We start from the raw sequence: 22,163 nt of genomic DNA, 5'->3' as shown, positions 1-22,163 counted from the left end.
GTCTCATAATTTATTGGATATAATTCCTCTAAAACCTTTTCCTCAGCAACTAAATTCTAAAATAACCATGTGATTAGCTTTGTCCTCTAGTGGATTTGTCTGTTATTTCTTCCTTATTGTGAGCTGAATGGCATGACAGAGCAGAGGCAAAGGGGCATATAATCAGTTCATAAAATTAAGTCATATAATCAAGGCATATAATCAAGTCATAAAATTAAGTCATAATCAGAGTTTCTACAGCATGGCAACAACTTTGCAGATGCCCACATCATGATAGCTGAAATAATAAAGCTCCGCAAAGGCTAAAGCTGAGAGTGCCAAAAGGCCTGCCTTGGAAACTTTCCGGGATTCATCCCCATGAACATAGTAACAACTTGTCCAAGGCCCCTGTGACTGTGGAGAGTGAGGACTGCAGCCAAGGCGTAGTCCACTGCAGAGCAAGAATTCAAATATGCAGCTGGAAGCAGGCCCAAGACCCAAACACTTGACAGCCCTCTCACTAGTTCAATGAAGAAAATGGCAGTTTGGTGACAGGTGAATATGTGTGTTCTACTCCATCTTGGGGTAGGTTGGTCCTGGGGAAATGCTAGTATATGAGTAGGTCTGACTGCTGGGGTTCAGAGAACAGAGGTCGGCCTCCTTGAGCACCTCTGAAGATACCCATACAATATTTTTTTTTTTTAGAAATGGAACTCAAATGACTAATTCTTTACTCTATGTGGCCATTTTACAATTCCTTTTTAAATTTAAAGAAACATTAATACAAGACAATACAATAATGAAAATATTTGCAGTATTGGAAATAATTTATTTTTCTCATCTCTTGCTCTTTTCACTCAGAAGCTTTTCTTTTCTTTGGCTATTTACATGCATTTCAGATTATTTTATCCCAGAGAACCTTAACAAAAACTTTTTTTTAAATTTTTATGGTTGGTTTTCAAAACATTACATAGTTCTTGATATATCATATTTCACACTTTGATTCAAGTGGGTTATGAACTCCCATTTTTACTCTGTATACAGATTGCAGAATCACATCAGTTACACTTCCATTGATTTACATATTGCCATACTAGTGTCTGTTGTATTCTGCTGCCTTTCCTATCCTCTACTATCCCCCTCCCCTCCCCTCCCCTCTTCTCTCTCTACCCCCTCTACTGTAATTCATTTCTCCCCCTTGTATTATTTTTCCCTTACCCCTCACTTCCTCTTGTATGTAATTTTGTATAACCCTGAGGGTCTCCTTCCATTTCCATGCAATTTCCCTTCTCTCTCCCTTTCCCTCCCTCCTCTCATCCCTGTTTAATGTTAATCTTCTTCTCATGCTCTTCGTCCCTACTTTGTTCTTAGTTACTCTCCTTATATCAAAGAAGACATTTGGCATTTGTTTTTTTAGGGATTGGCTAGCTTCACTTAGCATAATCTGCTCTAATGCCATCCATTTCCCTCCAAATTCTATGATTTTGTCATTTTTTAATCCAGAGTAATACTCCATTGTGTATAAATGCCACATTTTTTTTATCCATTCGTCTATTGAAGGGCATCTAGGTTGGTTCCACAGTCTTGCTATTGTGAATTGTGCTGCTATGAACATCGATGTAGCAGTGTCCCTGTAGCATGCTCTTTTTAGGTCTTTGGGGAATAGACCGAGAAGGGGAATAGCTGGGTCAAATGGTGGTTCCATTCCCAGCTTTCCAAGAAATCTCCATACTGCTTTCCAAATTGGCTGCACCAAACAAAAACTTTTAAACCTCTATTATTAGAACAGTTATAGTTAGGACAAAATAATTCTGTTAATATGATAAATACAAAATAGAAGAAAATAATTTTCACTCTTATAACTTTGATGTGAGTTCATTACAATGTAATTTGGAAAGTTAATGTATGAATAAGACAAGGGATAATTACTTCGAATCTTGGTTAACTATCTGAAGGTTCTAATAGGCCCTGGGGAGTTAGGGTGGCCATTTCTTAACAAAGATATCCTTAAAATGCTTTTACTGTAGTTACATAAAACATGTTACATAAATTATCGTAAGTATTTGGAGATGTAACGTATTAAGGTCCTTTATGGGGATTCAATAGTAAGATTATTACTAGCATAGTAATAATGTCCATAGAGAAAATTATTATGTTGCATAAGGTTGTATTTTTCTTTCCTTCTGTATAATTTGCCAAATTCTTGTCTTAACAGGCAAAATTGGGTGACCAAGGAAACCTTTCTGAACTGGTTAATCTCATCCTAACAGTGGCTGATGGAGACAAAGATGGCCAGGTTTCCTTAGGAGAAGCAAAGTCAGCATGGGCACTTCTTCAGTTAAATGAATTTCTTCTCATGGTGATACTTCAAGATAAAGAACATACCCCCAAACTAATGGGATTCTGTGGTGACCTTTATGTGATGGAAAGTGTTGAATATACCTCTCTTTATGGAGTAAGCCTTCCATGGGTCATTGAACTTTTTATTCCATCTGGGTTCAGAAGAAGTATGGATCAATTATTCACACCATCATGGCCCAGAAAGGCTAAAATAGCCATAGGACTTCTAGAATTTGTGGAAGATGTTTTCCATGGCCCCTATGGAAACTTCCTCATGTGTGATACTAGTGCCAAAAATCTAGGATATAATGAAAAGTATGACTTGAAAATGGTGGATATGAGAAAAATTGTGCCAGAGACAAACCTGAAAGAACTTATTAAGGATCGTCACTGTGAATCTGATCTGGACTGTGTCTATGGCACGGATTGTAGAACTAGCTGTGATCAGAATACAATGAAATGTACTTCAGAAGTAATACAACCAAACTTGGCAAAAGCCTGTCAGTTACTCAAAGACTACCTATTGCGTGGTGCTCCAAGTGAAATTCGTGAAGAATTAGAAAAACAGCTTTATTCTTGTATTGCTCTCAAAGTCACAGCAAATCAAATGGAAATGGAACATTCTTTGATACTAAATAATCTAAAAACATTATTGTGGAAGAAAATTTCGTACACAAATGACTCTTAGTTCATTTGGACATTGTTACCATTGTAGGAAACACTGTCTCAAGAACAATTTTGAGCATTTGAAGAATGGCTTCTGATTCAGAGATCCCCTTTCCTGGGCCAGAGAGCCATCATCAAAATATGTGATTACTGCAGTAATGGCAGGAGGTATAGGATCAACATAATCAAAAGATTTCATTCCTGCCCTCTTAGAAGCCCTTTTACATTTCCCCAGTACATTCACTGTATAACTATTTTGACTAATGACTTTTTAAAAAATCCTGTGAAAAGCCTCATTCCATAAACATCAACAGTGGGTGTTTTGTAGATTTATGTTAGCCAAAATACCATTGCTAAAACATTTGCATTGAAGCTGTTTAAAAAAATTTATACGTGAATTTACTAATGTCTTAGCATGGTAAAGTTTGCACACTAACACAAATTAAGATTGCAAAGATATATTAAAATTATTCCTCTAAAAAAATGTTGGGTTAGTAGCATGGTTTGTTGTATTGTAGACTTTAAACACTCTTTAACCTCAAAGACATCAAATGTGTAGCTGAAGTGGCTTTTAACTTCAGGAAGTATACTACTTGACAACATGCAGGTACTTCTAGTGGCCGAAACTGAATTTCATTATCCTAAAGATTTTTGATGGGTCCATCTTATTATCAACCAGCCAATTAAGCCCTTTAAAACTGATTTATCTTGGGGTGGGGATGTAGCTGTGTTTGAGCACTTTCCAAGCATTGCATGAGGCCCCAGCTCCAGAAAACAAAACTGAAAAGAAATCTCATGGTAAATGTGTGGTGAAAACAGGACCATTATAAGCAAGAGATGATGAAAGACAGTTTTAATAATAGTTTTTCTATTTTCAAATAGTATTTCCCGTGGGCCAAAGGGCTATTTCTTAAAGACGCATGTATATTGATCTACCCAATGTTTTTTCCCCTTGTAAACTTGGTATGCAAGGCTTAACATCTGATCTTCTCTTGTATTATTTTCATATGTACATTCAGATCTGGCATGTACCCTTCAACCAACCAAAAATGAAGCACCTCATTTTGGCGAAGAGCCCCAGTGTTTTCTGCTCAAAGGTTTAAGTCGGTTGATGTGTCAAACCTGTGACTTTATTGGCATTCTCAAAATTTAAAACCATGGATTAGCACCAGTTTTGTTGGCTTTAAGACTGTATACTTAAAGTATGTTTTCTTCCCACTAATTATCTGGTTATAATAAATGGACAGAAGAAATATTTTTTACTGATTGTTGTTGGTCTGTTGCTTGAGAAGGCGGTATGAACTCTTGTTGGAGTCCACACACAAGATAACTTTTTCCGGAAAAAGCTACAAGTGGTTTTTTCAAGAAACTGTAAAATCCTTTGCTTTTGTATTTTCAGGTTATTTCCTACAGTTTCATTAACAAGAGCTCAACACAGAAATAACTGCTGGTTCAATAAGTTTATTATCTGTATCTGAAAAAAACTTCATAGAAAAACTGTTTGGTTTAGCTCTCAGCAGCCCGTTCCTGAGCTCTGAGGAAGCTTGCCTTCTTTTGAGCTACCCGATCTTTCTTCTGGGCAAGGGACATTTTAGGACGATTCCACCTGCAAAAAAAGTGAAATAGGAATATAATTTTTTAAAACCAAACACTTTGTGATCAGATGGAGGCTGAATAATCCAATTTCTAATGCATATACTTATATATGTTTTTTTTTAAGAGAGAGTGAGAGAGGAGAGAGAGAGCGAGAGAGAGAGAGAGAGAGAGAGAGAGCGAGCGCGCGCGAGAGAGAGAATTTTTAAATATTTATTATTTTTTAGTTCTCGGCGGACACAACATCTTTGTTGGTATGTGGTGCTGAGGATCGAACCCAGGCCGCACGCATGCCAGGCAAGCGTGCTACTGCTTGAGCCACATCCCCAGCCCCCCTTATATATATGTTCTTTAGCTAACTTTCCCAAATGACAACTTTTATGATATGATCCTATTATTGTGGTATCAAAAAAAAGTAGTACAATGGCTAGGTGGTCATTAGGGACTATTTCTCATTCTATTTAAATATCAAAAAGGAACTCTTTAGGTAGTCAATAATAAATGCAATAACTGGTATTTACAACTGTACGAAGATAGAATGGGCCACCTCAGTAGCTTCTGAGGCTAATACATTCCTATCACCACAATTACTTTAGCAAACCTGGTTCCCTTAGCTTCTGCCATATCACGCAGAGCTAGTGATCGAGTTTGCACAACTTCACTGAAAATCTGATCCACAAGACAAAACAAGACATACCTCTTCTTTTTAACTTCTCTCTTGGGCTTTTTCTCATAGACTGGATTCTCTCGTATAGCAGAATGAGCTTTCTTATACATTTCCTCCATCTGAAACAAAGGAAAGCAAACAGTACTTGGTTTCATTTCATAAGCCCTACTATATTAATGTACAATAGCACTCCACTATTTGTTCTACTTTGTCCTTTTAAGTCAGATTCTAAAAAAAAAAAAAACTAAGTCAATGTTGATTCCTGCTTCAATTCCGAAATGTAATCGTAACAAATCCTTTATGTTTATCCTATGCACCATATATGGACATATTCACAGAACACAATCTGCATTTATTCCTAAGTAATTCAGCCATACTTTCTGAATCACAGAAGAACAGTTTTTTTTTTTTTGGGGGGGGGGTAGCACCCACACTGTACTCCTCATTCAATGTTTGCCCTAAATTCTTGGACTGGACACCGGGGATTAAAAAACAACTACCAAATTCTTCTGTCACCCCAAATTCCCCAGATTTACAATTTCCATCATTACCTGATAGGTCTTTCAAAGAATTCTCAGACTTATGTACTAGGAATCTCTTGTATCTTTCACTATTATTAATCACTAGTATCTGGCAGTAATATAAGGTCTCTAGAACTTTCAAAGAGGCTTGAAATTCTCTAGAATACACTGAAAACTAATTAGGTTTCTTATTGGATGAAACTAATGAAAATGCTCCAATACTACAACTCTCTGAACATCTAATAACAATTATGGTTCCCTAAAGAATGGTGATGATGATTCCATGTATTTAGCATGAAATGAGAACATGGACATCCTTAGTACCACATTAAAAAAAGTCAAGGTAATCCAGGTCTTACTAAGGCGGAGTAAATGAAGAAAATGATTATATATGCACTTGTAGAAAATTTGGCAAGAGAAAAACAAAAATGCACACTGCATGTGAGACTGCTCAACTACCTAAATCTATTTCAAAATTTAATTTCTCTACTTCTTTTAAGCACTATTACAACTGTTCACTGTATTTAGAGCCCATGTTTAGCAATGACAAGGACCTGGGGTCTAATCCCCAGTACCACACACACCCAAAAGGAGGTAGCTAAAAAGGTACACTAGCCAAAGAGCTGTCTGCCATTAAGTATGGCATAGAATAGCATTAAAAAATAAATATCTGAAAGAACAGATGGGGAGGTGTCTAAATAGTTTTGAACAAGTATGACAAGATAGGCTTAGAAAGAAAAATTCTAAGGTTAAGCAGAACTACAGTCTCAAAAGTAAAACTATTCCTGATTCTTTTTTTACCCCCCTCAAAAACTCAAGCTATGTGTTTATTTTGCCTTAGACTGTGGTCCAAAGCATATAAATAGGAAGTGATCTTTTCCTCAATAATGACTTTTTAAAAATTTTCATGCCCAAAGCAGCACCAAAAAAGAATAAGGTACTAACAGAAATTACTTGACCCAATATACTTGTAAATAATTTTAGTTATAACAGCTTTAGAGTAACATGATTCATATTCTACATTTTCACTTAATTTCAAAACTACAGTATTTAATCGAACAGTCAAGGTCAAAAAAAGGCAACACAAGTTTTGGATACTTGAAGCCTACTACACTTAAACGTCTAAAAGATTCCTAAGATATGTTGACAAGTCCAGCTCATTACATGTATTATTCCACCTCACCTATTAATCTACTCTTAATATTCTAATTCCATTTTAAGAAAAGCTAATTGGAATCTATCTACACCTATAAAAATCGCTAGCCTGAAATATACCTATATTAAGAACCTAAACCAAAAACAAGTAGTAAACTTTGTTCTATAAATTAACCGAGAAAGGCCAAACTTCGGTAAATTTCTTACCATGTCAGGGGTAACGTTGTTCTTTATATACTGAGAAAACTGTTTCTTGTAAGCATCTTCATCTTCTTCCATTAGATAGCGCATGTAATCTGCAACATTCTGACCCATAATGTGCTTCCGATGTACTTCTGCATTGAACTCCTTGCTTTCAGAATCATAACCAGGGAATCGTTTGGTACTAAAATAAAGTTTTTTTTATATTTTAGTATAGATTAACTGAAATTTGTTCACCCACAGGAATTCACTTCAGTAGCTGCCATCAGTCCCGTCTTGAAACAATTATTGCATCATATGCAACCAAAGGACCAACTACTGACTGCTCAGTTAGTGGGATATCATCATTCAGCAGCTCATCTGTGAATTCCAAAGAAATTCATACCACAAACACCTTTTATTTGGAGACATTGCCCAGACTGGTCTTAAAACTCCTGGACTCAAGTACTCCCCTGCCTATTTCCCAAGTAGCCTGGACTAAGTGTCCCACCCTACTCAGTGACAAATGCCTTTAAACTATATCAAGGCTTTCTGTTAATAAAAGTTCTCCTACATATTAGCATGGAAAGCAATTTCAAAACGTATCCACCAAATCCTATAATTTCTCAAGGTACCTCAGGATAAGGGAGGAATAGGTGACTTGTCCAAGATCACAATTAATGAAATCATCTAACGAGAATACAACTGGTACACTTGCACTTCACTAGCTTCTTTTTAATAGTGAGGCTTGATTGTTGTAGACAGAATGAATGCAGGACCTTATGCACTCAGCTATATCCACAGCCCTATTTAATTCTGAGACAGGGTCTGGGTTTCCCAGGCTGGCCCTGAACCTGCAAATCCTACTAAGTAGCTGGGCTTACAGATATGTACTACCACACACACCCAGTTTTAGTTCAATTTTAATTCAGGCTTACCCCCCAAAATAAATAAAATGTATAAAATAAAAGTGAAACAAACAAGAATCACAAAGTTTTTTTTTTCTTATTAGGTAACCACTAAAAAAGCTATAAATTAAAATATCAAAATGTGTGTTGAGGATGTGGCTGAGAGGTAGTGTCTGCCTGGCATGTATTAAGCCCTGAGTTCAATCCCTACTACTGCAAAACAACAAACAAAATCAAAATATTAACTCAAACCAAAGGAATTAGCAATTCAATAACCTACTTGACTTTCAAGAATGGCCTGCCATGTACAATATTATTTCCAGCTGAAAGTTTAGGTCAAATTTTATTCTAAATGGGGGAAAAAAAATTCTGGGGGGGGGAGGGGAAATAAATGGAGTTGCTCATTTCTAATCAAAATCAAGTCATGCAAAAGATAGTGATTTCCATACCACTTATTAGCATCAAAGCCCTGGACAAATCTGTTTCTGAGTCTTGGTGTCATAATTTATAAAATGTTAGAAATCCTTCCTGCAGAGTACTTAGCATACAGCAGGCATTCAATGATAGCAACTTTATTGATCTGATAATCTCCACCACCCAGTTAAACACAGGAAAATATAACTAATATAATAACGTGAGGTCTTGAATACTATTATTACCTATGGGGGATAGACAAGCCTCCATCCACAGCTCCCTTCAGGGCCCCAAAAACTTTATTGCCAGTTGTAGTTCTAGCAAGGCCTGCATCCAAATAGCAGGTGAAGGCGCCAGGTTGACCATCAATGCTTTCCACATTGTATTCATCTCCAGTCACCTCCACTTGGCCTTCATAAATCTTGTCCATACCAAACCTATTGAGAAGCTATTAACAAAGAAGTTATTGTAAAAATCTATGACTGTTTATTTAATAGAGTCAAATCATTCTAAAAATATTTCATATCCCAACTACATAATACTTAATTTGATCCTTACATGAGGAACTGACCCCCGACTTCTTCAGTCATGCCTGGCTATAAGAAGTCAACATTAGGGGCTGGGGTTGTGGCTCAATGGCAGAGCATTTGCCTAGCATGTGTGAGGCACTGGGTTCGATCCTCAGCACCACATATAAATAAATAAAAATAAAGGTACATTAACAACTAAAAAATATTTTTTTAAAAAAGTCAACATCAAAAGTTATCACATGTCATTTTAACTTAATTAAAATAAAATTTTTAGGGGTAGGATACTGGGCTAAAGGGAACATGTTTTGTGGCTCTACCGTCCAACTACATTATTTTAATTTGGGCCACTCTTCTGCTGGTGGTCACCTAGCTACGTTTTCACCATAAACAGTGGCTTTTGCACCAAGTTGCTCTCATATATAATGACCATGTGACACCTACTAAACATGTATATAACCAGTGAAGATGTGGGGTCTCAACTACACTGCAAAACAAAGTCAGTAACTGAAATAATAAAAAAAGCAAAATAACATTTGTACTGCCTACTACTACTAATATATAGTGAATGCTAAAGACACCATCTCTCAAATTTTAATGTACACCCATCAAATGATCCTGTCAAAATAAAGATTCTGAGAGTCTAGAGAGGAAACCCCACAAGTCTGTATTTTTAATGTATGCTGATGGTCCAAAGATGTATACTTGAGTAATGAGGATCTTTGGTAGATAATTTAAGTAGCCATTAGCGGCAAGTAGCTTTTCAAATTCAAATTAAAAATTCAGTTCCTCTGGGTTGGGGATGTGGCTCAAGCAGTAGCGCGCTCGCCTGGCATGCGTGCGGCCTGGGTTTGTTCCTCAGCACCACATACAAAGAAAGATGTTGTGTCTGCCGAAAAACTAAAAAATAAATATTAAAAATTCTCTCTCAAAAAAAAATTCAGTTCCTTGGTAGCACTAGCCACATATCAAGTATTCAACAGCCACAGGCTAGTGACTACATCACAAGACAGTAAATTATAGATGTCCCATCATTACAGACAATTCTGAACAGAGCTCATCTAGCTATACCCACAATGAAGCTAAAAACAGAACAAATAACCACCTCGCGATTATCAGAAATGCAGTCATTTCAATCAAACTTTGTATTTATAAAATCATCTTCCCTGCTGATAACCTTGTAAACCACAGAACAGCCAGCACTGTCCTGAAGCCATAGCTCAGAATCTTTTACTCACGTGCAAACACTGAATACAATCAAAACAAACCAACCCCAAAGTACGTCTATTAAAGTCATCTTGTACATACCCTACGGGCCAGCAGCAGGCCTGTACAATATGCTGCAGCATAATTTGTTAGGCCAACTTTCACACCATATTTTGGTAGTTCATGTGCATATGCCGCGCAGACTATCATATCCCCTTCTATACGGGCATAAGCAATCTACAGTAAGAGAAAAATCAGGTTAGTATTTTGCTACTTTGACTTTTCATTATTGTCCTAAATGCCTTCTTTTTCAAAAGAAATTCAACATAGATCTGCACCTTTTAAAAAGTTTGTTAAGGGTCGCAGCTCAGTGGTAAAGTACTTGCCCCACACATGAGACCCTGAGTTTGTTCCTCAGCACCACATAAAAATAAATATAGTGTCTATCTACAACTAAAAAAAATATTTTTTAAAAAAGGTTTGTTACACCTACTCACCTCTACAATTTATGACTTGTTCAATTATGTAAGCGGTGAGCAGCTGTTATAGTATATGTGTACTAATGTCACAGTATGTTAAGACTGTAACTACCCAAATATTAGAATATTTTTGGAATAAATCAGACTATAGCTCCCTACTTTTATCGATTAAAAAGTCCTAGCTGGTGAATTAGAAGTACTTAAAAAAAAGTCAACGAGAATTCAGGTGCAGTGGTGCATGCCTGCAATCCCCAACAACTTGTAAGGCTGAGGCAGGAGGATCACCTGAGTCCAGGAGTTCAAGGCACACCTGGGCAACTTAATGACAGCCTGTTGTCTCAAAATAAATTTCTTATAAAGATCTAGGAATACATCTCAGTGATACAGCACTTGCCCAGTATGTACAAGGCCCTGTATTCTATCCCAAATATCCCCCCCACATATAAATGTTCCCTAGTTGTAAAAGTCCTGAACACTGGACTCCAGGAACTACATTTTAAAGATCTTTTTTAAGCAAGACACTTTGGTACATTTTATTAAAACCCATTTCAAACAATAAGCAGAAATAAAAACAATCTTGGGTTTCACTTAACTCTTACAATGAGTTAAACAGCATGTAAGGTCATATAATATGAGTCAGGATTTAGTCTGGAACTGGGATGGTAAGAAACTTCTACTTGTCTCATGTATTTCCCCACCCCATACAACAGGTTTCTCTAAGTCTTTTTCCCAAATTAGAAAATGGGAATAAAATTAAACTGGGTCATGTTTTCCAAAGACTCTTAAATTTGTGTGTGTATGTGTGTTTTAATATCAGTTTCCTACTATCTCACTCTATTACTATTAAAAGGAATCAAACTATTCAATGTTTCTGGAGGCACAAAATGGCCCTTTAACCCATGTGCTTTGCTTCCCAAGGACAATTTCTCTAGCTCAGTGAAAAAAGATTTATCACCCACAGTCTGATCCTAGGCTTCAACTTACCTGGCAAATGATATCTCTGTTAGTTACACGAACTATCATCCTGTATTTGGGTGTGTTGTACTTATTTTTGTCCTGGATCACCAAGCGTTTCCGAGCATAGTAATCAGTTTTGCCCTCTGAAAGAAAAACCATAATAACTTAAGAAGGAATATTCCATTACAAAGCAGATTCTTTTAATATTGAAAACATGAAAACTGTCCATACCTCGTCGTCTTCTAAATTTCACTTGGTATCTCTTAAAGTAAGCCTTATTCTTCACAACTTTAACAAACCCCTTAAAGAAAAACAAACAAAAGAGAATGTTTTTAAAATTTAAATGTTTTAGACTATGACACTTTGAACACGAATTAATCATGTACTTTCAAAAGCAAATCCATACAACTGTCAACTTTCATAGCATCTCACACTTTTCAAACCAATTGAAGTAACACTTTTTCTTCTGCTTTCCATCTGTCACAAACTGATAAAATGCAAGCTTCAAAGATTTAACAGGTACAAGATCTTGTAACATTATTTTTAAAACGCCTATCACAATTTCTGTACTTGTTCCCTCACATCCTAATACCATCCAATCATTGCACCTCACTTTTGGGAAACACTGCTCCACAACAATCAGCAGTGCCTGAATACTGTGCATCTCACTTCGAAAACCTAATCTCCAAATAACTACAACTCTCTCACTTCATCTGTGCCTTCTTGAAAAGCCTAAACTAGCTGCCACAATACTTAACCCGGTAAGAGCACAGGTTTCCCCTTAGAACAACACTCCACCCCACCTTTAGGGCCCTGTCCCTGAAAACTAGGACTAGCAAGGAAATGAGTGTTCCAAACTAAATGAGTTCCCTTCCGGGATCCAAGGGCCACCACGGCCTCCAAGCTCCACTGACAGTTCTGGCTCAAAAGTTACTTCCCCGGTCCAGGAGCAGAAGCTTTCTAAGACCAAATACGACGCTTTCCAGAAAAACCCAAGACTCAGCTGATGGCCAAGATAGGGTGCAACGACTCGCAGCCCGCCTCCGCTCCGGCATCGCCCAGCTAGCCTGGAGCCCAGTGCATGCCAATTCCCCCACTGCAGGCTGCTGGTGCCCCCTGAGACCAGCCGGCACTCTCCCAGAAGTCTACCAAATTTACCCCACTCCCAATCCGGGGCTCCAACCCGGTAACCCCTCTTCACCAACCCCTCCCCCCAGTACGCGCTTTGGGTGGCAGCCATTAAGGCCACGCTGGGAGACGCAGTCTGAGCACTGCAGAGCCGAGAATCTAATGCCATCCGTCCCCTACGCCGCGCAAGACGCGCCCTAGGCTGGCGTTGGAGAGAGAAAATGGAGCCCCCATTCATCCGGAGCCCTGAGATCGAGGTACCCACTCACCATCCTGCGAAACAGAGACCCAGGTCCGCGGATCCACACAGACCTGCAGGCCCAACAGCGCTACAGGGGAGAAAAGGCCGAAGCTCCTGCGCAAGCGCAGTATGTAGCGCTGATGATTACGCGTGAGACGTGTGGAAGAGAGAGGGCTTCCAGCTACAAGGTGTGTGGTCTGCCGCCCCCTGCTGGCTGGAGGATCTGTGCTGGACATTCCCTTGTCAAGTCCCTGAGTGCCGCTGGCTCCCAACTCTTAAGGGCTTAGGGGTGGAGAATGCTTAGGGGTGGAGGTGAGTATGAACTTGGGAGGATTACATGAGGCTTTCGCCTTTTTTTTTTTTCCTAGAGCATTTTATCAAAACAAATACATTACATTTCTAAGAAGGAAAAAAATTAAGTTAAATAAAATGAATTTTCCCTGAAGCCCTCTTATCCTCTCTAGGACTCTACCTGGTGATTCAGAGCCTACAAGATCCTCCCAGGAAGCCTTCCCTGGAAGCCTCAAACCTGGGATAGGGGACATTTCTCTGCCTTCTTAGCACCATCGTACATGCTTCAGCCCACCGCAAACTATAAACCCCGAAGGTGGGCCCTGCTGTCAGGAGCATCTTTAAATCTCCAGCGTAAGTGCTCTGTTGTTTATTTGTTCCTGGTAAAACAATTTCTTAGGGCTCTTTTTTTTTTTTTTTCCTATATCCCTATACCTACATTGTTTTCCATGATTCCTGAAACCCCCATTCCTTTTCTTTCTATCACTCTAAGCTAGTCTTTTAAAACTAATTGTATCCGGGTGCAGTGGCAAACGTCTGTAATCCCAGCGGCTCAGGAGGCTGAGGCAGAAGGATCGTGAGTTCAAAACCAGCCTTAGCAAAAAAACGAGGCTCTAAGCAATTCAGTGAGAATAAAATACAAAATAGGGCTGGGGATGTGGCTCAGTAATTGAATGCCCCTGAGTTCAATCCCCGGTACCAAAAAACAAAATAACAACTAATTGTGACTGTGGCAATGGGCCATTTTCTTTTCTTGTTTTCAATACCAAGATTGAGAAAAACCAATTATCAAGGACAAGTATTTCTCACTAACAGTATTTCAGAGTGGTCTTTGGGATTTTTGCATGGGAATCATTTAAGTACTAGTTAAAATGCAGATATTTAAATATCTTCCACCTCTACTGAATCAGACAATGGAGGTTTGGGGCTGGGAATCTGAATTTTTTAATTTGGCTTCAATCAAGCCCAGTAGTCTCAGCAAAGCAGAAAACAAATCCTATTTTACCCAATAATGAAGCTTACTGGTTCCACCAGAAAAAGACTTATTATGATTTTTAACTATTCCCTCATCTTCCAATGATAGTAGCCTGCCCTTAGCAGATGGGTGTACACAGGGTTAATTAAACAGCACAGAATCAGGACATCAGCTGTTCATTGTCAGAGCTAAAAGAAGGGGCTTCCAAACTAGAATGAAAAGGGTAAGTGGGTCCATAAAACTGCCACTGGGGTAAACCAGAAGTATGATGCCAGTTACCTCTGGTTTCAACTTTTAATTCCTATGTAATAGGAAAAATGAACATGGAGTTCACTCTGGCCAATTTCAACAGAACTCTAGAAAAGAAATGTTAAAATATTCCCCACACTCGAATGTGACTGAATCTTTGCTGAACAGCTTTTGTAAGTATAAAAAGAGACTTGCACAATCTGTATGCATAGAAATCGAGTGGTTCATCAAGTTATTAGCCTACCTACCAGGTCAGGCCCTGCTCACCACATTGGAGGTCTAAGCATCAAGAAAGAAAGTCTACCTGGAAGTAGTAGGCCCACCCACCCTTAAGTTTTTCATGTTTTAGTCAAGAATACATATGAAGACCCATATACCATTCATCTGAATATTTAGAAAACTACCACATCATTGAGTTAAATGTTTATCTTCCTTCTTTTTATGTTATAAATCTATAGCAACAAAATTAAAAATATGTGTACTCATTTCCTTTAGTCATAACTGAGGGTTTGGGGTTGCATGGCTAGCTCAGTCAATGCTGTTAGTGATACCAGGGGACAGGCATTCTTGTCCAGTACCTGTGGTCAGTATCACCTTACTTAAATGATTAGAGTTGGGGCTGGGGGTGCTGGGGTTGTGGCTCAGCAGTAGAGCACTCACCTAGCATGCACAAGGTGCTGAGTTCAGCACCACATAAAAATAAAGATAGCTGTGTGTTCATCTGCAACTAAAATATGTGTGTATACATATATATATATATATATATGTATATGTATGTATATATATATATATATATATATATAATAACATAAATAAATAAATGGTTAAAGTTAAAAATCAACAGTTCCTGGGTGTGGTGGCACATACCCATTATTCCAGAATTCCAGAGGCTGAAGCAAGATCAGAGAGAGAGAAAGAGAGAGAGAGAGGAAGAGAGATATTAATAAGGCAAATTTGTTAAAATGTCAACAGGGAATTTGCAAGAAGGATACATGAAAATTCTTTGTACAAATGCTACAATCAATCTGTAGTTTTGAAATTATTTCAAAATAAAAAAATTAAACATTGATTCCTGCTAGAATTGGAAACATGGCTTTGAAACAATATTTGAAATGAAGGCAAACTCAATTTAATTAAATATGTCTGGTACATATTACAAGTAGAAAACAAATCAGCAGGGCTGGGGTCGTGGCTCAGTGGTAGAGCACTTGCATAACACGTGTGAGGCACTGGGTTCGATCCTCAGCACCATATACAAATAAATAAAATAAAGGTATAAAAATATCAGCAGAGGGCTGGAAATACAGGTCAGTTGGCAGAGTGTGTGCCTCAAGTGCATATAGGCACTGGGTTCAATCCCCAGCACCACACACACACATACACACACACAAATCAGCAGAGCTGTGCATATAGCTCAGTGATAGAGAATTTAACTAACATCCACAGGGCCCTGGGCTCAATTCCTAGCCTAAAAAAAAATTATCTTATTTACAAATTAATATTTTTAATTGTAATTGGTTTTTGCTTTACATAGCGTTTATAGTTATATACTGAAAGATGGTAAGTGAACTACTTTATAATCAGATCTTTATAGCTATTAATTCATTGAAACCTTTTTCTTTTCTTTTTTTTTTTTTTTTTTTTTGTTGTAAAGTTGTCAATCAAAACCAGAGAGTTTCACACATGCTAGGCAAGTGCTCTACCACTATTACACCTTGAGCGAGCTCATGGAAAAATTTTAAGTTTTTTAAACCTATACTTTGATCTAGGAGAAAAATATTAGCCAAATAAAGAATAAACTTTGTTTCTTTTTTAGTATTTATTTTTTTAGTTTTAGGTGGACACAGTATCTTTATTTTTATGTGGTGCTGACGATCAAACCCAGTGCCTCATGCATGCTGTTGAGGGCTCTACCACTGAGCCACAACCCAACCCCTGTTTGTTTGTTTGTTTTATTTAAGTGTATAAAGCTGTGGTTGTTTTGTTTGTTGGTTGGTTGGTGAATAAACCTAGGGCTTCACACATAATAAGTACATACTCTACCACCAAGCTACACTCCCAACTCCAACCCCAAGCTATGGCTTTTCATGCAACTGAAATTCAACAAAATATCAAAATAAAAATGATTGAGCATGTCTGAGAGTTTTCATGATTTTTGAGGTTTCTTTCTTTTTACTTTTTTTTTCTTTTGGTGGGGGGGGGGAGCCTTATTTGGAATTAAACCCATTAAGCCACACAATCCTTTGTATTTTTTATTTTGGGACAGGATCTTATTAAGTTGCCTAGGCTGCCCTCACTTGCAGTCCTCCTGCCTCAGTCTTGAGAATTGCTGGGATTGCAGGCCTGTACCACTGCACCCAGCTAGGCTATTAATGTTTTGATGACCGGTAAAATAAAGATGTACACAATTCATAAATTATAATATAGTACATTTATTCCATAAAATTTCCATTTCATGTCTTCATTTCAGCAAAATGTTTACATTATCATTAAGATATCACATCATTTGTGTTCCACAGATAGTAAGGCCAAGTTAGACAATCTTTTGTACATCATTACTTTCTTAAATAGTTTTCTTCTTTTTTTTTAACTTTTTTAAGTTATTGATGGACCATTATTTTATTTATTCATTTATATATGGTGCTGAGAATCAAACCCAGTTCCTCACACATGCTAGGCAAGCACTCTACCATTGAGTCACAACCCCATCCCTTAAATAAACTTATTTAATTTCAGTTTGGAGAAATTTTGTTCCACTGAAACAAGAGAAATTGGAATTTTAAATAAAATCCTTAAAGCCTTAAAGCTATACTTACATTTGGAAATGAACCATGATTTTTATATATTATATTTAAACAATGTGATAAGAATCATGGATAAATTATTTTTTCACAGAAAATATTACTAGAGATATTAATGCTACTATGTACAAATCACTGGCATTTTTATTACAGTTTGCATAGTCTCTTGTATAACATTATTAGTAAGAGCAGTAGTACTACATCTGTACAGGTTTTGGTAAATTCTTCCAATATTTCAGTGCTAGAATATGATAAAGAAAAACAGAATAGCAATATGTTACTCTGTTTGTTCAAATGTCTTTTTAATGGGCCTTCATGCACTGATTTATTAGGATCAGAAAATAATCTCAAGCAATGCAAGGTGGTACAGGCCTACACTCCCAGCTACTCTAGAGGCTGAAGCAGGAGGATCACTTGAAATGAGGAGTTAGTTTTTGTTTTGGTACTAGGAATTTAACCCAGGAGCTGTTAACCATTGGGCTACTTCCTCAGCCCTTTTTATTTTTTATTTTGAAACAGAGTTTCAACTTAGGGATCTAAATTGCTTAGAGCCTCACTAAGTTGCTGATGCTAGCTTTGAACTTGCAATCCTCCTGCCTTCACCTCCCCAGCCTCTGGGATTACAGTGTGTCCTCACATCCAGCTGAACCCAGGAGTTTGAGGTCAACCTGGGGTACATAATGAGACTGTGTCCCCTAAAAAGTTTTTTTTTTAACTATAGAAATTCATTTTAGATTTATTTGTATTTTCTTCTCTACAGTCACACAAACTTATTTCCTTGTTCTAAATTTTCTGGTATTTAATTAGAATGTCACTTTCACTGAACATTTCTTTCATAGTTTCATTCAATTTAGAAAAAAAAAATTTCTCTAGCTGGTCACAGTAGCACAGACCTGTAATCCCAGCAACCTAGGAGGCTGAGGCAGGAGGATCTCAAGTTTGAGGCCAGCCTCAGAATTTAGCAAGACCCTCAGAAATTTAGCAAGACTCTGCCTCAAAAAATAAAAAAAGTGGGTCTGGGATTGTAGCTCAGTTGTAGAATGCTTGACTTGCAAGTGTGTAGCACTGGGTTCAATCCTCAGTACCACATAAAAAATAAATAAATAAAGATTGTTGTCCATCTACAACTAGAAAAATAAACACAATAAAATAAAAAATAAAAAGGACTGGGTTACAGCTCAGTGGTAAAGCACCCCTGGGTTTAATCCCTAGTATTAAAAATATTTTTTCTCTAAAGTTTTAATCTTTATACATTTTAGATTCTTTCAAGTTTTAAGGCTTCTATTAACCTTCTTAACAGGAAGCAACACTACACACCAAATAACTAGGAAGTACCAACTCAAAATTCATTTTTCTGTCAGACTGATTTGCTCTTCATATAAGCACCTTTGTTGTCTTGATTTATTCATCTGAAGCATTTCATATCTGGTCTCAATAAAATCTATCTGTTTCAATATGATGAATTAGAATGTCAAATTAGACTATGAAGACAAGCAAGAAAATGGATACTTAGCTATTCTTAGACATAATGCTTCATGATTCAAGAATCGTTTGCATTCATATTATCAGAAAGAAAGAATTTAATAAGTTAATTTAGTTTTACTTCTCTTATGTTAAAAAAAAAATACCATTACTCAAGTCCTACACTCTGAAGCAATGTCCATTTCAAATGTCAACAGCATCAGAAATCAAAAATCTTCACGATCCTCGAGCACAATTGCCTTTTGTCTGGGGGGCACAGTACAGAAAATGTGGAGCAGCATTTCCCTGGGGCCTAGAAGGTATTGATGACCAGGTCAGAAGCTTATTACATCTGGTCAGAGTGAGTGTCAAGTCCTAAGTGACAGAGGTGCCTGAAGCCAAGTGCGTTTTTGTTTATTTTGTAGCCATGTGTTCTTTAATAAGCTTACTTTTTCTGTGTGTTTGTTTCTGTGCAAGGCTTTATAAAGTACAGAGTCAGAGCAAGGTTTCCTCTTGCCTGAGTCAAAGGAAGGTACTTCTGATGAACTTCACTCCTGCTAAAGACAACAGGGCCTGAAATGTCTGCACTGCCCCCTGCTGGATGGCTCTACGTGACTTTCATGGTCTTCCACTGATTCTGGACTCAGACTTGATGGGGAGGGGTGGGGGAGAGTGAATGGAACAGGGAAAAGGAGCTTCTGGATTTCTGTATGTTAAAAATAGTGCCTGCAATCCCAGCAGCTTGGGAGCCTGAGTCAGGAGCATCGCAGTTCAAAACCAGCCTCAGCAACTTAGCAAGGCCCTAAACAACTCAGGGAGACCCTGTCTCTAAAAATATATAAAAAAGGGCTGGGGATGTGGCTCTATCTCCCAGACCAAGAAAAAAAAAAAAAAGTATAGGCTGGGAAAATAACTCAGTGGTAGAGCCATGGTCTGGTATGTGCCAAGCATTTATTACATTTTTCTCATTTAGCCTTAAAAAACACTGTAATAGGATCATTATTGCCACTTTATTTTAGATGAAGAAGTGGATGCCGCAGCCTATAACAATGGAATGTGGATGCCATCATTGCTGTAATTTTTGGATCTGAGCCTGCCTTTTGTGCTAAAAGAAAGACCTGTTACTCTGAAAATTTCATAAGTGTGTATGTTTAACTTTGGAAGATCCTCCATGATCAATTTTGGTTGATGAAATATGAACATTCTTTGGCTTGATTAACTACAATTCATTTTGTTTATAAATAAAGGTGAGGGGCTGGGGTCATAGCTCAGCGGTGGAGCACTTTCCTCGCCCATGTGAGGCACTGGGTTCAATCCCTAGCCCCCCACAAAAAATAAAGATATTTAAAAAAATAAAGGTGAAATTGTTGGGCACGGTGGCACATGTCTGTAATTCCAGCCTGGGAGAAACAAGAATGAATAATGGCAAACTCCATAAATTCTTTGGAGAAGCCACTTGTTTAATTGCACTAGTAATATCTGTCTCCCTCTTCAGTTACTTGGACGTATAGAGAAAATCTAAGATGTGCACCTGCAGGCTCACCAAATACTTTGAGAAAAACAACATAAATTATTGATTCTCCTCTTAGTACATTATAATAAAGCCAACTTCTTCAAGAAAATATTGCAAACATAAACGTGTAATTATATTTGTTACAAACAACCTCAGAGTGATGGTCATAATACTCTGAGTCATTCCCACATTTCTGTGTGGAGTCAGCGTCTTGAAGAGTCTGTGCTTAAAGGAGTCATCTGAATGGCATTCAGTATTTGAATCATGGTTATCAGATGAATGTTTGAGTGTTTGAATACACAGAATGACTCCAGGAACTCTAATGAAGGAGACAAGTACAAAAATATTCTTGGTATGGAGCAAACAGCACCAAACATCTTAGAGTCACATTTTGATGTCTCTTTCTCCCGTTCCACATCTGTATCCTGGTAGCTATACTTAAAAAAATCACACACACACACACACACACACACACATGTTTGAGGTCAGCAGTCTGGACAATTCAGCAAGATTCTGTCTCAAAATTTAAAAAAGGTTAGGGTTAGAGCTCAGTGGTAGAATGCTTGCCAAGACTGCTTGAGGCCCTAGGTTAAATCCCCAGCACCTCAAAAATAAAATAAAAGTCAGATCATGCCACACCTATGCTGAAAACCCTCATGCTGGAATCCCTCATCATAGCTTACAAAACCTTATGTGCTTTGGCCTCCAGCATGTTTCTCTGTCTTCATCTCCTCTCATTCATCCCTCCCTCATTCTGCTTCAGCATGGGGTCTCCAAGGACAGAATCATCGCACTAACTGTTCCCTCTGTTCTGACTTCCTTTTTTTAATATTTAATTTTTAGTTGTAGTTGGACACAATACCTTTATTTTATGTACTTATTTTTATGTGGTGCTGAGGATTGAACCCAGGGCCTTGCATGTGCTAGGTGAGCACTTCTACTGAGCCACAAACCCAGCCCCCTGCTCTGACTTCTTGACTACCAGATATTCATTGGTGTGCTGCCTTACCTCTTTCAGGTCTCTCTTCAATTATCCCCTTTTCATAAAGGCCTGCCCTAACCACTGCATCTAAGATAGAACACCCCTCACTGTCTATTCCCTATATTCTGTGTTTTCTCCATAATATCTATTACCACTTAGCAAATATACATTCTCTTGTTAATTTGTTTCTGGTCTGCCTGCCTTCCCAGACACAAACACTCTGTGAAGACAGAAAGGGGACATCATCTGTTGCAATCAATCACTGGTGTATTTCCAGCATGCAAACCAGAATTTGGTATGAAATACATTTAATGAATAAATGAAATGTCTATAATAGTTTGGCAAGCACACTATGATCTCTGAGCATTTTTCCTAGTTATTCCATTTGCCAGTTGGTCTGTCTTAATCTACTCCAAAATAGGTTTTTGTTTGTTTGTTTTTTGTTTTTTAAGAGACCAAGTCTAACTGTACTTCCCAGGCAGGCCCCCAATTTCTGGCTCAAGCAGTCCTCCTACCTCAGCCACTTGAGTAGCTGGGACTGTATACTTTACAGAGGCTTTTCAAATAAAAGTAAAATAATAAATAAAATAAATAATAAAACTCATTTATTTTGCTCATGAATCTGCAATTAGGCAGGACTCAGTTTGGAAGGATTGTCTCTGCTCCATTCAGCATCAGTCAAAACAGCTCAATGGGGTCCTTGAGATCCCACATTCAAGATGGTTCATTTGGGCTGGAGATGTGGCTCAGCGGTAGCGCGCTCGCCTGGCATGCGTGCGGCCCGGGTTCGATCCCCAGCACCACATACCAACAAAGATGTTGTGTCCACCGAGAACTGAAAAATAAATATTAAAAAAAAATTTAAAAAAAAAAAGATGGTTCATTCACAGGGCTGGAATGTAGGCTAGGAGTTTGGTTCTCCTCCACAT

General features: G+C 37.9%; 2 protein-coding genes, 1 long non-coding RNA gene and 2 other non-coding genes across 11 annotated transcripts in view; 2 read left to right on the top strand and 3 right to left on the bottom strand.

The window, feature by feature from the left end:
• The window catches only part of Dipk1a (divergent protein kinase domain 1A), a 106,551-nt gene extending 102,230 nt beyond the window's left edge, over positions 1–4,321 (top strand). For 5 of the 7 annotated variants that reach the window (XM_026403078.2, XM_077803745.1, XM_026403079.2 and 2 more), the window contains one exon: positions 2,195–4,097. In XM_026403078.2, coding sequence (XP_026258863.1) covers positions 2,195–3,007 — 813 coding nt within the window. In that variant the 3' untranslated portion in view covers positions 3,008–4,097. Of the gene's footprint in view, positions 1–259; positions 522–2,194 lie in introns of those variants that run through there. The other 2 variants (XM_026403080.2, XM_026403081.2) reach the window with 2 other exon arrangements.
• Positions 4,322–4,426: 105 nt separating this feature from the next.
• Rpl5 (ribosomal protein L5) lies at positions 4,427–13,083 on the bottom strand. Its single transcript, XM_026403082.1, has 8 exons — positions 12,990–13,083; positions 11,824–11,893; positions 11,620–11,735; positions 10,259–10,393; positions 8,669–8,871; positions 7,129–7,306; positions 5,276–5,364; positions 4,427–4,591 (listed from the first exon to the last, which is right to left on the bottom strand). The coding sequence occupies exons 1-8, from the start codon at positions 12,990–12,992 to the stop codon at positions 4,492–4,494; spliced, it is 894 nt and encodes a 297-aa protein (XP_026258867.1). The 5' UTR covers positions 12,993–13,083; the 3' UTR covers positions 4,427–4,491.
• Positions 5,100–5,232, bottom strand: LOC113192869 (small nucleolar RNA SNORA66). Its single transcript, XR_003302067.1, has one exon. It is a non-coding gene; the product is annotated as a small nucleolar RNA SNORA66 (small nucleolar RNA).
• On the bottom strand, positions 7,381–7,475 carry LOC113192874 (small nucleolar RNA SNORD21). The gene has a single exon (XR_003302072.1). It is a non-coding gene; the product is annotated as a small nucleolar RNA SNORD21 (small nucleolar RNA).
• Positions 13,084–13,195: 112 nt separating the features above from the next.
• LOC113192830 (uncharacterized) lies at positions 13,196–19,849 on the top strand. The gene is made up of 3 exons (XR_003302064.1): positions 13,196–13,273; positions 13,426–13,606; positions 19,759–19,849. It is a non-coding gene; the product is annotated as an uncharacterized LOC113192830 (long non-coding RNA).
• Positions 19,850–22,163: the final 2,314 nt, after the last annotated feature.

Source organism: Urocitellus parryii, chromosome 11 (assembly GCF_045843805.1).
Source record: "Urocitellus parryii isolate mUroPar1 chromosome 11, mUroPar1.hap1, whole genome shotgun sequence".
NCBI lineage: Eukaryota > Metazoa > Chordata > Mammalia > Rodentia > Sciuridae > Urocitellus > Urocitellus parryii.
Note: the sequence above shows the minus strand (reverse complement) of the source record. Positions and strands in the feature narration are given on the sequence as shown.

Excerpts from the sequence above, each read along its gene's own strand:
- Rpl5 (XM_026403082.1), bottom strand. Across the intron at positions 10,394-11,619 it reads ACAGAGATATCATTTGCCAG|ATTGCTTATGCCCGTATAGA; the intron begins GTAAGTTGAAGC and ends CTCTTACTGTAG. Across the intron at positions 4,592-5,275 it reads AGAGAAGTTAAAAAGAAGAG|GTGGAATCGTCCTAAAATGT; the intron begins GTATGTCTTGTT and ends CTTTTTTTGCAG.